At 40.5% G+C, this 15,494-nt stretch overlaps 1 protein-coding gene across 1 annotated transcript in view; it reads left to right on the forward strand.

Moving 5' to 3' along the window:
* Window positions 1–10,249, forward strand: part of CTNNA1 (catenin alpha 1) — a 221,136-nt gene extending 210,887 nt beyond the window's left edge. Inside the window, exons 17-18 of the mRNA XM_034780411.1 lie at window positions 4,934–5,068; window positions 9,030–10,249. Of these exons, the coding sequence (XP_034636302.1) occupies window positions 4,934–5,068; window positions 9,030–9,317 (423 nt within the window). The 3' untranslated portion in view covers window positions 9,318–10,249. The remainder of the gene's footprint in view (window positions 1–4,933; window positions 5,069–9,029) is intronic.
* The last annotated feature ends 5,245 nt before the right edge of the window (window positions 10,250–15,494 follow it).

A 15,494-nucleotide genomic window follows, 5' to 3' on the forward strand; every position in this document is an offset into this window, starting at 1 on the left:
GGTGAATTGTGCCCCTCATGTTAGTGTGTCAGGAAATCCTAACTCCTGCTCTCAAATAGTTTTATAGCTTTTATGGCCTCAAAGGAAATGAGCTGCTATTTAAGGTATTTCAAATCAGCTGAAAAGTGTCTAACTTCAGATTTTCCCAAAGGTGTTTCATCTTTCACTCAAAATATCAGGATTTTTTTGAATCGGGGGAAATATTAGTAAGTTGCAAATACCTCAAGAAATTGAAATGACTGCAGCACAATGGAGGTTCTCATAAAATTCATTCTCCTGTCTCTACAAGAACACTTACAAATCACTCTGACAAATTTCTATTGCTTCCAGTCTTTGATAGTTGTAAGAGGTACATCAATTGTCAATTTGTGAAATCACAGTGAACCAGTAGGGAAAGCTTATGCATTTCCCCAGCTTTCCAATAAAATAATAGCAGCCTCTTCTAGCACCCTTACGTTAGGCAAGATTTTGATTATGCCTAATGCTCACACAGTGTAAGGCTGCTTTTGGGAAAATGTCTTCTGATGCAGGATTAGTGCTTTCTCATTTGACTGCTGCTGCTGTGTGTGGCCAAAATGATTATCCAGTGGCAATAAAAAATTTTCCTCCACTAAATGTCCTCTTACAGGTTTTATAACTGCATGATGCAAAACTCATGTATTATGCATGTAGTGGAATTTGCTCTCTGGGCCACTGGCACTGTGTCAAGGTTTAACCCACAAAAATTACAATGTTCAGATTCTAAAATGGGGTTGTTATGCTGGAAAGGAAAATGGCTCTGCCTGCCAACTTGAACCTATCAATTGCTTTCTGTTAGTAAGCAAATTCCAATGGCGAGGCCTTGTTTTCTTTAAGAAAGTTTGGTTCCATTTCTTAGGAGATCTTGTAAAAATGTGAACACATTTTTACTGCGTGGTGTTTTTGTCAGGTGTCAGTCTGTATGATTAGCAATCCTGGGTTTGAGTTCTAACAGCCAAATCTTGTTGTGCTTTTCTAAGTGCCTCAGCAAGTTTTCCAGTTTTGAGCTATTGGAGGCCAACTGATGAATGTGAATGACATTGACTTCCTCTAACAGTCACAGAGATGGTTACCTCCTTAATGGGAGCCATACCACAGCAGATTAATGCTCCATCTAATCAGAGACAGGATACTGGACAATGGCCAATACAAGATCCTTTTGAGGGAGCTGCAAAAAATGTCATGGGAGTTGAGAATAACTTGCTCATAGTGGCCATTTCTTCCTGACATCCCCTCCCCCCCCCCCATCAGTTAATGACTAATTTATGCTGTGAAACATTACTTAATTTTCTTTCTTTCACAAGTTAATTGACTGATAAAGAAGTGTTTATTTTTTAGCAGTTTTAAATGTTGCCTTTTAGTTTAATTAAACATCCTTATTGCCATAACATGAAGGGGCAGCGATACATTGGGTGCTCCTATTTAATCTTCTTGATACCATTCCTTATCTTGTATACCTTCATCATATTCCCTTTCATTCATCGGATTCTGTGAACTAAACAGTCTTGGAACAAACTTCCCATCCCCACCCCCAGATCTGCAATTAGGTTTTAGAAGTAGAATGACCGGAACTGAACACAGTTTTCCAGGTGATGATGTTTGTATGGTGGAATAACACCATAATACATTACTTTCTATCCCATTCCATATGCAGCTGAACAATATTTTCTTTCTTTACCATTGCACAACATGCAGCAGCCCTCATTCATTGAGCTATCCATAGTGAGGCCAATGTCTATTTCCTTAATTTAGAACTCAATAAAATGCCAAAGTAGTTCAAACTATTCCTTCCAATATGCAATGTGTTGTAGTTGTGAGGCAGGTGAATGCCACCTAGAAGAATCTGGCTCTGTTTCTGCTTCTGTCAGAGACTTCGTATGTGCCACTGGACAAATCACTTAAACCAACCTTTTCACAGGTGACTACTAGTTATGTGTTCCTCATTTTCTTGGTGCCTATCCTGAAAATCAGGCTCAGGGTGTCTTAAAAGCTGCCACTCACAGCTACAACTGAAGTCAGTGGAACCTGTGGCTACTCAGCAGCTCTGAGAGCAAGGCAGTGTAATCTGAAGGAATGTTCAGTGGTAGGAGTCAGGAGGTCCTGATTTCTAGTCTAGACTCAAGCACTGATTCAGTCTGACACTGGGCAAGTCATTTGGTCTTCCTCTTTCTCCATCTGTTGTCGGTTGTTGGCTGCGTGCGTTCTCTCTGCATGCTGCACTGGCTCTGGCCAGATAGCCCATACAGCAGACTTCGATCGAACTGCCCAGGAAGACCATAGACTCTCTTCAGTGGCAAAGGCACTTGGCCAGGTTTATTGCCAAAAAAGCACGGTATTAGTGCCCTATACGTGCTACAGTCTCTCAACTTAATACATGTATGCCCATCACAATGAACGTGGCTCAGTGAGTAGCGGGATTTTCCACTCCCCCCTCAGCCAGAGTAAGACACCCATTCAGTGACCCCTCTTTTATACACTGTTACAAACAAGTTACGTGTTGCCCCTCTGGTGTGGTTAGTTACCACCCTTTACTTTGTACACGTTGGTTTGATCAAAACATCTCTAGCCGTTACCCTGTCATCCTGATGTTATCCTTAGGAAGGGTCACTGTGTCCTGTATTATGTTAGTGGAGTGAGTTTACACCATAACCTTGTATTGGGGTGTTTTGGCACAATCCTTCTGGAATGTATTTATGTTAATATATCGTGCTTAGGAGTGCTTGTGTTTTTGAAATGCCAGCCCTGTTCTTGCCAAGTTCTTGTATCGCATAGTGAACCTGAAAGCAGGCATCTGCCTTGTAACAGGGCCTGACTCTTGCTAATTTTGCTTAATATCAGCAAGGCCTGATTTTTTTTGGTCACTTTAATTCAGGCCCCAGACCCCATGCTTCAGGCTCTTTCTACTACAAGTGTGTAGCTGCCTATCTTCCAGGAAGTGGAGGATTAATTGTCTGTACAGTGCTTTATATGTTGAGTGCTATAAAAAATGCTAAATGCTCTGGAAGATGCAGGTCTTTAGGTGACTGCAGCCAAACTTGAGTCACCTAGCACTCAGAACTAGTGGAGATTATGTGTTGACGTTGGGCTTAATCTTTCTTGGCCTCAGTATACAGATCACTTTAATTTTGGCATTTGATAATTCTTGAGTGCTCAATCCTGCAACCTTAATGTCCTTTCAGTGTATGTAATTGATAAATATGCTAAACTCCAGTATTGGTACTGAACTTTGTGACCCTTTCCTGCTAACCTTTTGCCATGTTGAAAATTGACCATTCTTTCTTTGTTCTGTGTCCCTTTATCTAGTTGCTAACATGACAGGATGTTAATTCTCACCCTATGACATGGTTTTCTTACCAGCCTCTCGTGAGGGACTTTGTCAAAACTTTTTGAAATTCCAGATTGTCAGTTGGTTCTCCTTTATCCACTATTTTGTTGACACACACAAAGAACTCTAATAGGTTAGAGAGAGAAAGACTTTTCTTTGCAGAAGCCATGCCAATTAGCTGTGCTACTGCCACTTTTAAAGCTGACTACAATACGTGCTAAACTCCAGTCTTCCTATACACTAGGCGATTGTGCATATACCCTCTTCATCTCAAATGTGCAGAGCATATTGTGAACTGTGGCTGCCACTCGGATGGGCTCCTCTGTTTTTGATATGGGAATGAGGCTGAGAAACACCAGAGCACTTGACTCTTTAAGGTCATTCAGCATATTATCACCTTGTTCTATCAGGGGACCATGTTCTCCTTCCACAATGCACCACAAGAGCTGAACAAATGGGCTTCTCTATTGCAGTACTGTGCCCAGTAGTCAGTTTATTACACAGCTAAAAAATGTGCATCTATGTGATTTAATGCAATAGCATTTGCTGAAGCACTTTCAAACCTTGTCAGGAATCGAGTTACCACATTGATAAGAAGTTTGAGGTAGTCAGGACTACATATCTGTTCTTTTGGAGATACTACTTAAGAGGAATTACAGGGGTCATTATTCACTAATGCAAGCATTTCATTTAAAATGGAAGATCAGCATCCGAGGCACAAAGACACTATTCTTAAGAGTTGCAAGTAAGATTTACAAATGCTATCTTGAGATCTTAGGATGCAAAGTGCTGTATCAGTGCTTCACAAATACAGTTTCAGTATCCATGTGGTGTGCAGATACTACCTGTTAGCAAAAAAGGCAAGGAAATTTGCCCAAGATCACACAGCAAGGCTAGTGGAAGAGCAGATGAGAACATGAAAGTCCTGTCTCCCAATGCCAAGGTTTGAGAACACATTTTGATTGCACAGTGGATTTACCATCTCTTGCATCCAAAGAAGTGGGTATTCACCCACGAAAGCTCATGCTCCTATACATCTGTTAGTCTATAAGGTGCCACAGGACTCTTTGCTGCTTTTACAGATCCAGACTAACACGGCTACCCCTCTGATACTTGACATCTCTTGCAAGTCAATGACTTCTCATCCTACAATCTCAACATTTAACAGATACTAATGTTTAATTACTTCTAAATGCAAATTTTGCTGCTAGTTAATTTAGGCTTAAATAAGGGGTTTGAACTCAAATGCAAGAAATTCTTCAGAATTATCATTTGCCTTACATTACTAGAAATATTGTGTGGAGTTAGTGGTATGTCAGAACTGTTGTACAGAGATTACAAATGTGTATTCCATTTTTAATATGGTCACTCATTACCGCACTGTTTCTTTATTCACTTTTTTCATACCATTTGTCAGTGAAAGTAGATGACCGGATGTCTATAAATACATAAATTGAGTGTATTCATCATGATAGATACATAGCTGAACAAGTTAAGCTTCTTTTGGATTTACTGGTGTCAGGGTAGTTAGCTTTAAAAAATAGTATTCCTGCTTTTCAAAATTCTGAAATAACAATTTTCTATTTTCAGTGCCCAGATTCTGCCTGCAAACAAGACCTTCTAGCCTATCTACAGCGTATTGCTTTATACTGCCATCAGTTGAACATCTGTAGCAAAGTTAAGGCAGAAGTTCAAAACCTTGGAGGAGAACTGGTGGTCTCTGGGGTATGTAAGATCGGATATTTCCATTTCATGTTTTTCTTTCTAGGTTGAACAGTTTTCCCAGTTTAAGCTTTTGTGTTAAAGGCTTATAGATAAAATGAACGGTACATGGATTTATGTCCAAACTTTAAACCCTTGCAAATATTATAACTGCCTCTACTTGAAGGCAGAATCAGCATCTTAATAATCTTCAAACTAGTTTTCAGCTTTCATTACTAGCCAATAACCCTCAGCAAGACGTTTCACTATAAATTTGTAATGTTCTACCACTTTTTCCACAGGCTATTGATTTTACATACAGTGGGATTAAATCATCTTAATCAGCATAATTTTATGTATATTTCTTAATCTACCCCATGTTTTCATAGAGACTTTGAACAGGGTGACCTTGTAATTATCTAGGGGTATTTATTTCAAAATAACTATGCCCTGAAGTTAAACTTTTTTAGTTGCTCCACTATTTGATGACAGCTGAAAGCTGCTGTAAGGCCAACCTCATTCCTTACTCTGGACATCAATTTAGCAAATGCATTCTTGTCTTCATTGTATTTCAGATTTTTTTCTCATTGAGAAGAATCTGGATGCTGTAGATTACATAGGAGAGAAACAGCTACATTTATTAAATCTTTTCCCACGCTCTAACTTGTTTATAATAGTCACTTATGTTCTAATTGGGTGAAATCAGCAATGATGCTGGGGAGTTAATACAGTATTTAGTCTGTGGAGGGACAAAAGGGATTGGTAACACAGTACTAACAGTTGAGTCATTAGAAGTCAATTCAAAATCTGATCTTTCCTAAGGTGTTTCATATACTAGAAACCTTTGTACAGTTTCTCATTTGTGCAAGTATCTTGTACAATTTCTCACTTTACTGCTTTTTGCACTGACAAGTGGCTGCTGTAAGGAATATAGGAATAGTGAGTGCTGCATAATTGCTGAGAAAAATGGGAAACAAAATGTAATTGAAACAGTTCTGGCAACGTAACAAACTTTTACATAATGTTAGCACCTTCATGCCAGAGAGATTTCTCTGCCACCCTCTCACTACTGGCAGCAGGACATGCTCAAACTGCCAGAAGTGAGGAACTGAGCGATAAGATGCAGCAGAACATGTGTTGCTATGTATCTGTGATGCATGGCTGTTATCTGTGAGGCTGAAGGCATTGTGGTGTCAAAATACTAGATACGTTATTATACAAGAATGTGCTCTAGGGTTTTACTGTGATTATAAAATTCCTTTTTAATTTACATATCCTTCAGACATAAATCAGTCCATATCAGTAGGCTAGTATCTTTACTACAGTCCCCTTATTTTTATCTCTTTTAATTGAATAAGAACATGGCTAAATCTTCCTAACACTTTTTGGCCTCTAGCACATTATTGGATGAAAATCTGTGCTGTAAAAGATAGTCCACTGCTTCCCATTGAATTGGGCACTCTGTCTTTAAAAATAAATATTAACAATTTGTACCCTGAACTAAAAATACACACACAATTCCATAGCAAGAATTTGGCAAAGCATCACTGAACAACTAGAATTAACTATGGCAAAGAAAATCCAGGCAAGAAAATTCAGGAATTTAGCTGTTTCCCTCCCACATGTTTTGCATAATTTTGCGGATTTCTTCACATTTGGAAAAATTCTGTAAAGAGCAGTGAAGATAAAAATATATTTTCCAAATTGTTGGTTAGGTTAAGGAAAGCAAGTTAGATTGATTGAACGGAGGGGAGCACACCAGGGCCCAGCACAGACTTGCCATTCAGATCTGGTCACTAGCTACCAAATTGCGAGCAGCCTGGGGAAAGGGCTCTCTTAATCTGTAAAGCATCAAGCACACTGGAACTATATAAATCATAGGGAGAGCCTGAAGTACTTATACCGCTTCTGGATCATGCAGGCTAAAAGCTGCTTCAGACCATTCTAGGACCTACAACAAGTAGTCTTTTGAAAAGCTGTATTTTTATTTTTAAAAAAGGACACAGACCATGAGAACAGCAGACCCTCTGAAAAAGAAATTTTGCAGTTAGCAGCTCCCTGAAACAATCAACTCAGTGAATCTGCAGCTCTGCTTAGAATCCAAGTGCTGAAACCTGCTTCCTGTGCAGTTTATTATCCTAAAATGTCTTGAGTTCTAGGAAGGAAATACTTGATCTGTACACTTACATGAGCTTGATATAGGTGGCCAGTCTATGCAGATGTGATGGGTCACATTATTCAATGGTTAGGTCTCTTTCAAAGCCAGGACACAGTCTTATTTTTTCCAGAGACTCCAAGTCTTAGTGGGTGCACCAGTTTGTTGGCAAAGCAGCCAATAAGCAGTTTGACTAGAATGAAAAGGAAGCACACAGTGCAACTGCACAACCCCAAGACTGGTTGTGCCAACCAGTTCTTAAAAATGTAGTAATTTACCAAGAGGTGAAAACATTAGCTTAAGTTTAGTAGTGCAGTGGGCTGCCAAAGGCAGCAAGTGGTATGATACCTGCTTAATACCCAGGCTTTCAGTTAGAACAGAAATTTTAACAAAATCAAGGGTCACTAAAGATCAGTAATGTGGTCTACAGCCTGTTCTGAGTGTCCCAATCAATCTGACTGTTAGTTTGCCATGGGGTTTATGCATGTGAACTCTCAAGTGTATGTAGCTATTCCTTTTGTTATACGTATGGGCACTCATGGCAATAAAATAGACTTAAAATATATTGTTTTAAAATGGCAGTGAGTTGTTATAATAGAACAAGCATACGCTGCATAGTTTTGGGCTCAAAGTAGACTCCTAGAATTGGAGAGGATAAGCCATTATTTCAGCAAGACTGTGTGGTATTGGTCTGTTTTGATGCACACAGCCTTCATGCCCTAGATCATGCTCAGAGATTTGCCCAGCTTCCTCCCCTAATTCAACTCTCATCTGCCCCACTGTCTGCTTTCTCCATTGCATTTTTGTATGTTCTTTCTTCTGCCCCTGCTTGCCATAAATGCAGTTCCTTCAGACTGCCTCTTTCTTTCAACTTCTCTTTAAAAAGGACCTTGACATGAGCAACGGAAAAGCTGAGTTCCATTCCTCCCCTTAAGTTCTCCTTTTTTAATAATAAAAATTTCTAGGTAAATAAACTACATTTGGGTGCCCAAATTACAGCCCAAAGGCAGCTTCTATCTATTACCATTAATATGAAGAAACATCCAGCAGAAACTTGAGATCCTAGCATGTAATCCTTCATGCCATACCTGTCTGAACTGCAGCATTGCTTGCGGGCATCTCTGGTCTCTGTAAACCACACCCCTATATGAAAGAGGAGAACAGCTGACATAATCTACTCAATTTTGTGCAAATTGGGTGTAGCCCTCTACTCTACTGGGTTCATCTATACATTGGTAATTTGGCAGGAGTTAAAGTTCGGTCTCCCAGGGTATAATTTTACCCTTCATCTTTTCCTTACTCTGAAAGAACTGTTTTCTCTAATGCAGCTTTCTTCATTTTAATCCTGCTTGCATGGACTTCATCACTGGCTGAAACTGCTTAATAGTACCTTCCTCTTAATGTGATTTAATATGCCAGTGTGATTTAAATATTTATCAATCAGAGATTAAGATATTATCATAGCTATAATACACTTAATTGAAGTGGAAGCTGCTGTGATAGGGCAGCCACAAGACTGACAGCAAACAGCCAAGTACAGATATTTTAAATAGTCCATAAATATGAAAAAGGCACCATTGAGTGCACAGAAATACTGCTCATTCGTCTGATGGTATGAGTCAGTTTCTCATTACCAAGAGTCAGAAAACATAGCATCACTTCTGGAAATCCTGCTGAGGGTTCCTTAATAAGAGGATGAATTACCTTAAAATATTCTAAAAATTCAAGTCACAAAGCTTCTGAAACATCTTGTGTTTGCTTAGTTCTTGCAGTGCGTAGCAGGTCATGGGCATTGCCAAAAACAGATGATAATTGTGATATCTATTGTAGGTGGACAGTGCTATGTCTCTGATCCAAGCTGCAAAGAACCTGATGAATGCAGTGGTGCAAACAGTGAAGGCTTCCTATGTGGCATCTACTAAATATCAAAAGTCCCAAGGAATGGCTTCCCTGAACCTTCCTGCTGTGTCTTGGAAAATGAAGGCTCCAGAGAAGAAACCTCTGGTCAAGAGAGAGAAACAGGATGAAACTCAAACCAAAATCAAAAGAGCATCCCAGAAGAAACATGTTAATCCTGTGCAGGCTCTCAGCGAGTTCAAGGCAATGGAGAGTATTTAAAGAGAAGTTTTTCTTTCAGACCACTACTGCTACTTCTAGAACTTTACTTTTAATATTCTTAGGATTTCAAAAGTTTACTATTCATTAAAATGTATTTACTTAATATAATTTGGATAACTTTGTTTAGATTACATGGGGAAATACTCAAATTTATAAATCCTATCAATACAACCTCAGTCTGCAAATGTTTTAATATTAGGTTGCTTTTAGACTTCAGGGGCATATTTCTAGGTGACAATTATTTTGTATAACTGTGCTAAACTAAAATATATCCTATAACCAAAGAATCTTATGATAACACTAATCATTAACCTTAGTAGCTGGTCATGTTACGTCTTTCAATGACTGCAGTTTTACATTGTGATCAAGAGGAAAACATCACTCAAAAGAGAGAATTAAATTACTAATGGATGCATTAGTGTATTCACACATGGTGTGTGTAGGGGATAAACTTTGTGTGTTAGAATATGAGGATAGCAGGTGCTAGCTGTGCTTCTTATACAATAAGGCAGCAGTGGAAAAACATCTGGAAAAGTAATACACTGTCGCACACTTTTCTAACCTGAGTGGATTTGATTTTTCTTTTTTAATTTGGAATAGAGCTTTTTGTTGCATTTGTTTAAAATTGCTGTTTTCCAAGACACTACTTGAGCTGTGGGTATTAGAGCTATTTGACAGAAAATTAAAGCCCATTAAAGCATCTTGAGGGTAAAGTATTTTCTGGTTACTTTGCAATAGGCCTTTTGTTAAGGGTTTTTCATGTATGTCTCTCCAGGAGGAGAACCCATAAGAAATTCAGTAAAACATATAATGCATCATGGAGGAAACTGATTACTTTTTTTATAACACAAAATGAGAATTTTAATGGTTGGTTACAAATTACTAATGTACTTTGCCGCAGGACACTAATAAAGTTGCTTTATCAGCTGGTATGTTGTCGTGCTGTAAATTTAGCATTTTTCCCCCCAGCATTCAAATGCAAATTCATCATTGTACTCATTTCTGATAATTGCTATGCATCCTGCCTTGGGCTTGCAAAGAAATCCAGCGAATAGTGTTTATTCAGGCTACAATTTAGACTTTATATTATTTGTGATAACTTTAGCTACAAGGTATAATTTTGCTGTCTTATTTAAATTTTATGAATTTTTTTTTTTTTTTTTAAGTTAGTGAATTGTACAGGCCAAAGTTTGTTGTATTTAAAAGCACACTTTTAAAAAAGGAAAATGACCTGTTCTGGATTTAATCATTTTGACGGTAATTAAATTTTACAGAGCTAGTCATTGCTGTGTTAAGAAGGTATGACTCGATTTACCTTGATCAACTTAGCAATTTACTACGCTTTTTAAAATAAATCAGACTTAAAATATATTCACGGTATTGCTACTACAGTACAAAAATGCTGATCAGAATAAACATTTACATCACTCCATATAAGGTTTCTGTAAGGATATTTTTGCTGAATTTATTCTATTTTCCAAGCAAATTATATCTTGTCCTCATCAGTATAAGTGTACTATCTATATTATACAAGAGCTTTTATGCTACCCTACAAATGCGCTGCATTTATAGATACTATAGGCAAAATAGATCTGTTTTTAAAAGATGACTCAAAGTATGCCAGAGGCACTGGCATTCAAGGGTTAATGAGCTAGTTTCTTTGCACACAATGTTGGAAGAGTCATTTTTGTTCTTAGGGTTAAAATAACATTATTTAAAGGTTATCTGCCCTAGGCTGTTCGGTGACTCTCACCAAAATAAGCACATTACCTTAGTTTTTTTTAGCTAATCAGATTTTTTTTAAACTATCTTTAGATGTGCAGCAAAATTAAAGTAGTAATCTTTATTTTTATTTAAAAGTTGGCTAGCTATTGTATTTTGTATGCAGAACTTATAAGTCATTAAGGTAGCAACAAATTATAATATAGCCACAATTGATTTAAATGTAATTTGAAAATCCAAATCAAATGCCACAAAGCCAAATTTAGCAAGAGACTGAACTAGTCCTTCGTGGGGAGGATCAAAACAAGCTAGAATGGTTTAAGGGTTATACCTCGCAAAAAGGCAGGGTTTTCTCAGGCAGAGGATGGGGGAGAGAACTCAACTGTTACTGAAGTTAGTGTGGGGGTGACTTCTGGGGTGGGGGAAGAGACTACGAAAACTGGAGGGCAATTTAGAACTGAATAGGGATTGGAATCTGATTGCTTGTGTGGCTAGGCATGACTTCCAGGCCTGTTTTACAAATCCATGGTCAGCACTGACAATCCCAGCAGTATCATGGGGACTGTGCCATCTGCTGCCTGAGGGCTTCTGCAGAAGCAGTGTAGGCCTCTAGCCAGTAGAGGCTGTTACATTGAGCAGTTGTCGAAAGAGGTTTGGAACTGCCTCTCTCTCTCTGTGCCTCAGCTGCATTCCCAGCTGCTAGAGTGCAGAGGAGGGAGCCATTACCAGCTGTACAAAGATGGAGTGAGGCCTACGAAGAGACAGGATATGCCCTGTGCGCTCCACTTCACAAGAGGGTGAGTTGCCTCCAAGAAGTGGGGCTTTCCATCCTCCCCATGGAACATGGTAGAGGAATGTAGCAGATCACGGTCTCTACCATTTGCCCCGTCCAACTCCCTCCTAAAAAACAAAGGTGAGGGCAGGTAGGGGAGTGCCTTTTGCAGGAGGGACATGGTGGATTACAGGATTTTATACAAACCTCAGAACATCCAAACCTCGTGAAGCCCCAAGTTACAGTCTAGAATCTACAATTCTCCATCATAAGCACATACTTCTGATTCCTTGGGAACTCATAGCTTTCAGGATCCTGGCTTGTTTGAAGGATCGTCCTTGGAAATTTTCCTCACTCCCCAAAGTAGACAAATCTGAGGGGGCTGAATTGCTTCCTGGAATGTGTGTTGAGGACCCGTAGCATTCTGGAGGCCCACCAAAGAGGTCTGGATCATATAAAGCTCTAATAGTCAAGGTAGGAGGCTGAGGCAAGGAAAAGGATTTTAGCAGACCTGGAGTAAAGTGAAACTTACCTCGGCAGCCTTCCTAGAGGTAGAAGACGAGGGAGAAAGGGAAAAGTTTGAAGTCCAGAAAGACACAAAGTGGAGGTATGTGATAAAATGGAAGAACCAACTTTTCCAGTTTCTAAAGCTGTTTGCCTTTGAGCTTGAGAGTACCTACACCTATCACCTGCCTCTGCATTAGCTGTGAGTCCATGAAGTGCCAGATGTCAGTGAGGCTTCTCCAGTTGGCCAACAGCTCTTTGGAACAGAGCAGTAGATCAGTGCGGGATTCATCCTCCAGTGAAGACCTGCTGAAGGATTATAATGGGGCCTACTGGAGCTTTCTGTTTGGAGGGCAATTTAGAATTGAATGGGGATAGGAATTGAGCTAATGCCAGTGTAGATAGGTTTGGATTCCACTAGTCCCATTTCTATCAGGACTGTCCCAGGTTTTACAAACCTAGGCTCAGCATTAACAATTCCAACAATCTTGGCCAGCACAAACCTCTTTATACTACTGTGGAGCTCCAGACATTGATGGGAGGGGACACAAAGCCCCTATAAAATTAGTTGCCTGTACTCTGAGGCCTAGACCCCAGGTATATGATTCTGGCTGGGCATTGCCGTGGTGAGTATTAATATCCGTCTGAGAATTGTGGCCTATAATGAATTGGTGGCTTAGCTCTGCAGTAGCATAATCCTCTAGCAATGTCCCGCTTTTGGCTGATCTCGAACGCAAGCTCTTCACATACCTAATGGGACAAGAATGGAGGTGAGCCCCATTCAGGTAGTGTAGTCTGTTCTTTTAAAGGGCTCAGACAGCATGGTGATGTGGTCCTTCATGAGCACATTCATTCCTGTTTGCGGGATTTACAGTGTGGAACTAGCCCACTGCGTAACCAGTGGCCTGCTGTTAAAATCTGATGCATATCTTCTTTCCGAGAGAGCTGCATCATATGCTGTAGTCTATTCAACCGTGTTATCTAAGGCAGGGCTGACGACTCTTCTTAGCATGTGCACAGCATGCTTTGGGTGGCACATAACCTGGAGTCATCACTGAATTGATACAGGCAACATTGTCTCAGTGGATGGTGCACGTGAGTGGGAGTTTTGTGAGGTTCTGGTCCCAGCTGTGCTATTGAATGGCTGCATGACCTTTGAAACCGCTTTATCTTTGTACCTCTGTCCCCAAATTTAAAATGGAGATAATGATCCCTTCACTACGTAAGGCTACACGCTTAAATAGATGTGACTTTTCTAAAGAACAGGTCAATTAAATTGAAGTATTCTCACTGGTTGGTGTGAGAGAAAACGTATGGAAGTAATGAGATGACTTGGTTTAATATTGCATTTAATTTGGTTTTCAATTTTTGTTATGGGATACACAGCTACATGTTTTGTTTACAAAGACTATGCTCTCATACGGTCACCGTTCACCCTAATGAGCCTTGTCTAAACACAAATGGCCACCGGCTTCACAAAGATCTGTGTTTTTAATCGATTTAGTTAAGCCAGTGCAAACCCCTGTGTAGTCACAAGTTGATTTACATCAATTTAGCTTAGGTTAATTCAGTTCAATTGATATTGACCAGTTGTAAACTGGTGCAAAACCTCTGGGAGACACGTAACTAAAATCAGTTTTTAAATCCATTTAAATTGGTACAACTTTTATACACAGATCAGGCTTAAATCTCAAAAGTTCTAGAGGGGAAGGCACAGATCAGATTACAGCCAGCTGCCCTTACCCTGGACCCTGAGAGGTAATGTTGAGTTGATGCTGCCCCCTGTATTTTAAGGTACAAAGTTAGAATTCAGCTGCTGAAAACTCAGCAAATCAGAATAGCTTTGTATTGAAATCAAAACTGCCTATGCTACTACATGCCTTGGGAGTTAATCAAATCGATGGCTGAATCAAGTAACACACTTAAGTTCCTTCTGCTGAAGGATTCCAAAGCACTTTACAAACTGTTCACTGGTAAGTGAACTGAAATTCAGCCACCCGTGTCACTGCTCTTTGTAATAGCTCGTTGCCTTAATTTCTCTGTGTGCTTTTATCTCTTGACTACTCCAACCAACCTTTGCTGTGAGCTCCTCAACCAGCTCCTTAGGGTATGTCTACACTACGAGAGTATTTCGATGGTACTTAAATCGAATATGTGGAATCGATATTACAAAGTCGAACGTGTGTATCCACACTAAGGACAGTAATTCGACTTTGTGAGTCCACGCTAACGGGGCAAGCGTCGACATTGGAAGCGGTGCACTGTGGGCAGCTATCGCACAGTTCCCATGTATCGAGGGTGGTTTTGGGTAACTGTCATCATCCAACCGTCACTCCCGCCCTCCCTCCCTGAAAGCGCCAGCGGGCAATCAGTTCGTGCACTTTTGTGGTGAGTGACAGCGCAGACGCCACAGCACTGCGAGCATGCCGCCCGCTGCGACCATCGCTGCAGTTATGGCCGTTAACACCTCGCAGCTTATCATCCACCTTTTCCAGAGGCAGATGCTGAGAAATCGGGAGAGGAGGCTATGGCAGCGCGCTGAGGACATGAAGTTTGAGAGTGGCACAGACCTCTCGCAAATCACGGGACCCGGCGCAGTGAACATCATGGTCACAATGGATCATGTTGATGCTGTGGAACGGCGATTCTGGGCCCGGGAAACAAGCACAGACTGGTGGGACCGCATAGTTCTGCAGGTCTGGGATGAATCAGTGGCTGCGAAATTTTCATATGCGGAAGGGAACTTTCCTGGAACTTTGTGAGTTGTTGTCCCCTGCCCTGAAGCGCAAGGACACCCGGATGCGAGCAGCCCTGACTGTCCAGAAGCGAGTGGCCATAGCCCTCTGGAAGCTTGCAACGCCAGACAGCTACTGGTCAGTCGCGAATCACTTTTTGGCGTCAGGAAATCTACCGTGGGGGTTGCTGTGATGCAAGTAGCCAACGCAATCTTTGAGCTACTGCTATCAAAGGTAGTGACCCTTGGAAATGTCCAGGTCATCATAGATGGCTTCGCCGCGATGGGATTCCCAAACTGCGGTGGGGCTATAGATGGAACTCACATCCCTATCCTGGGACCGGACCACCAGGCCAGCCAGTACATTAACCGAAAGGGCTACTTTTCAATGGTGCTGCAAGCACTGGTGGACCATAGGGGACGTTTTACCAACATCAACGTAGGA

The sequence above is a fragment of the Trachemys scripta genome, chromosome 8, assembly GCF_013100865.1.
Source record: "Trachemys scripta elegans isolate TJP31775 chromosome 8, CAS_Tse_1.0, whole genome shotgun sequence".
NCBI lineage: Eukaryota > Metazoa > Chordata > Testudines > Emydidae > Trachemys > Trachemys scripta.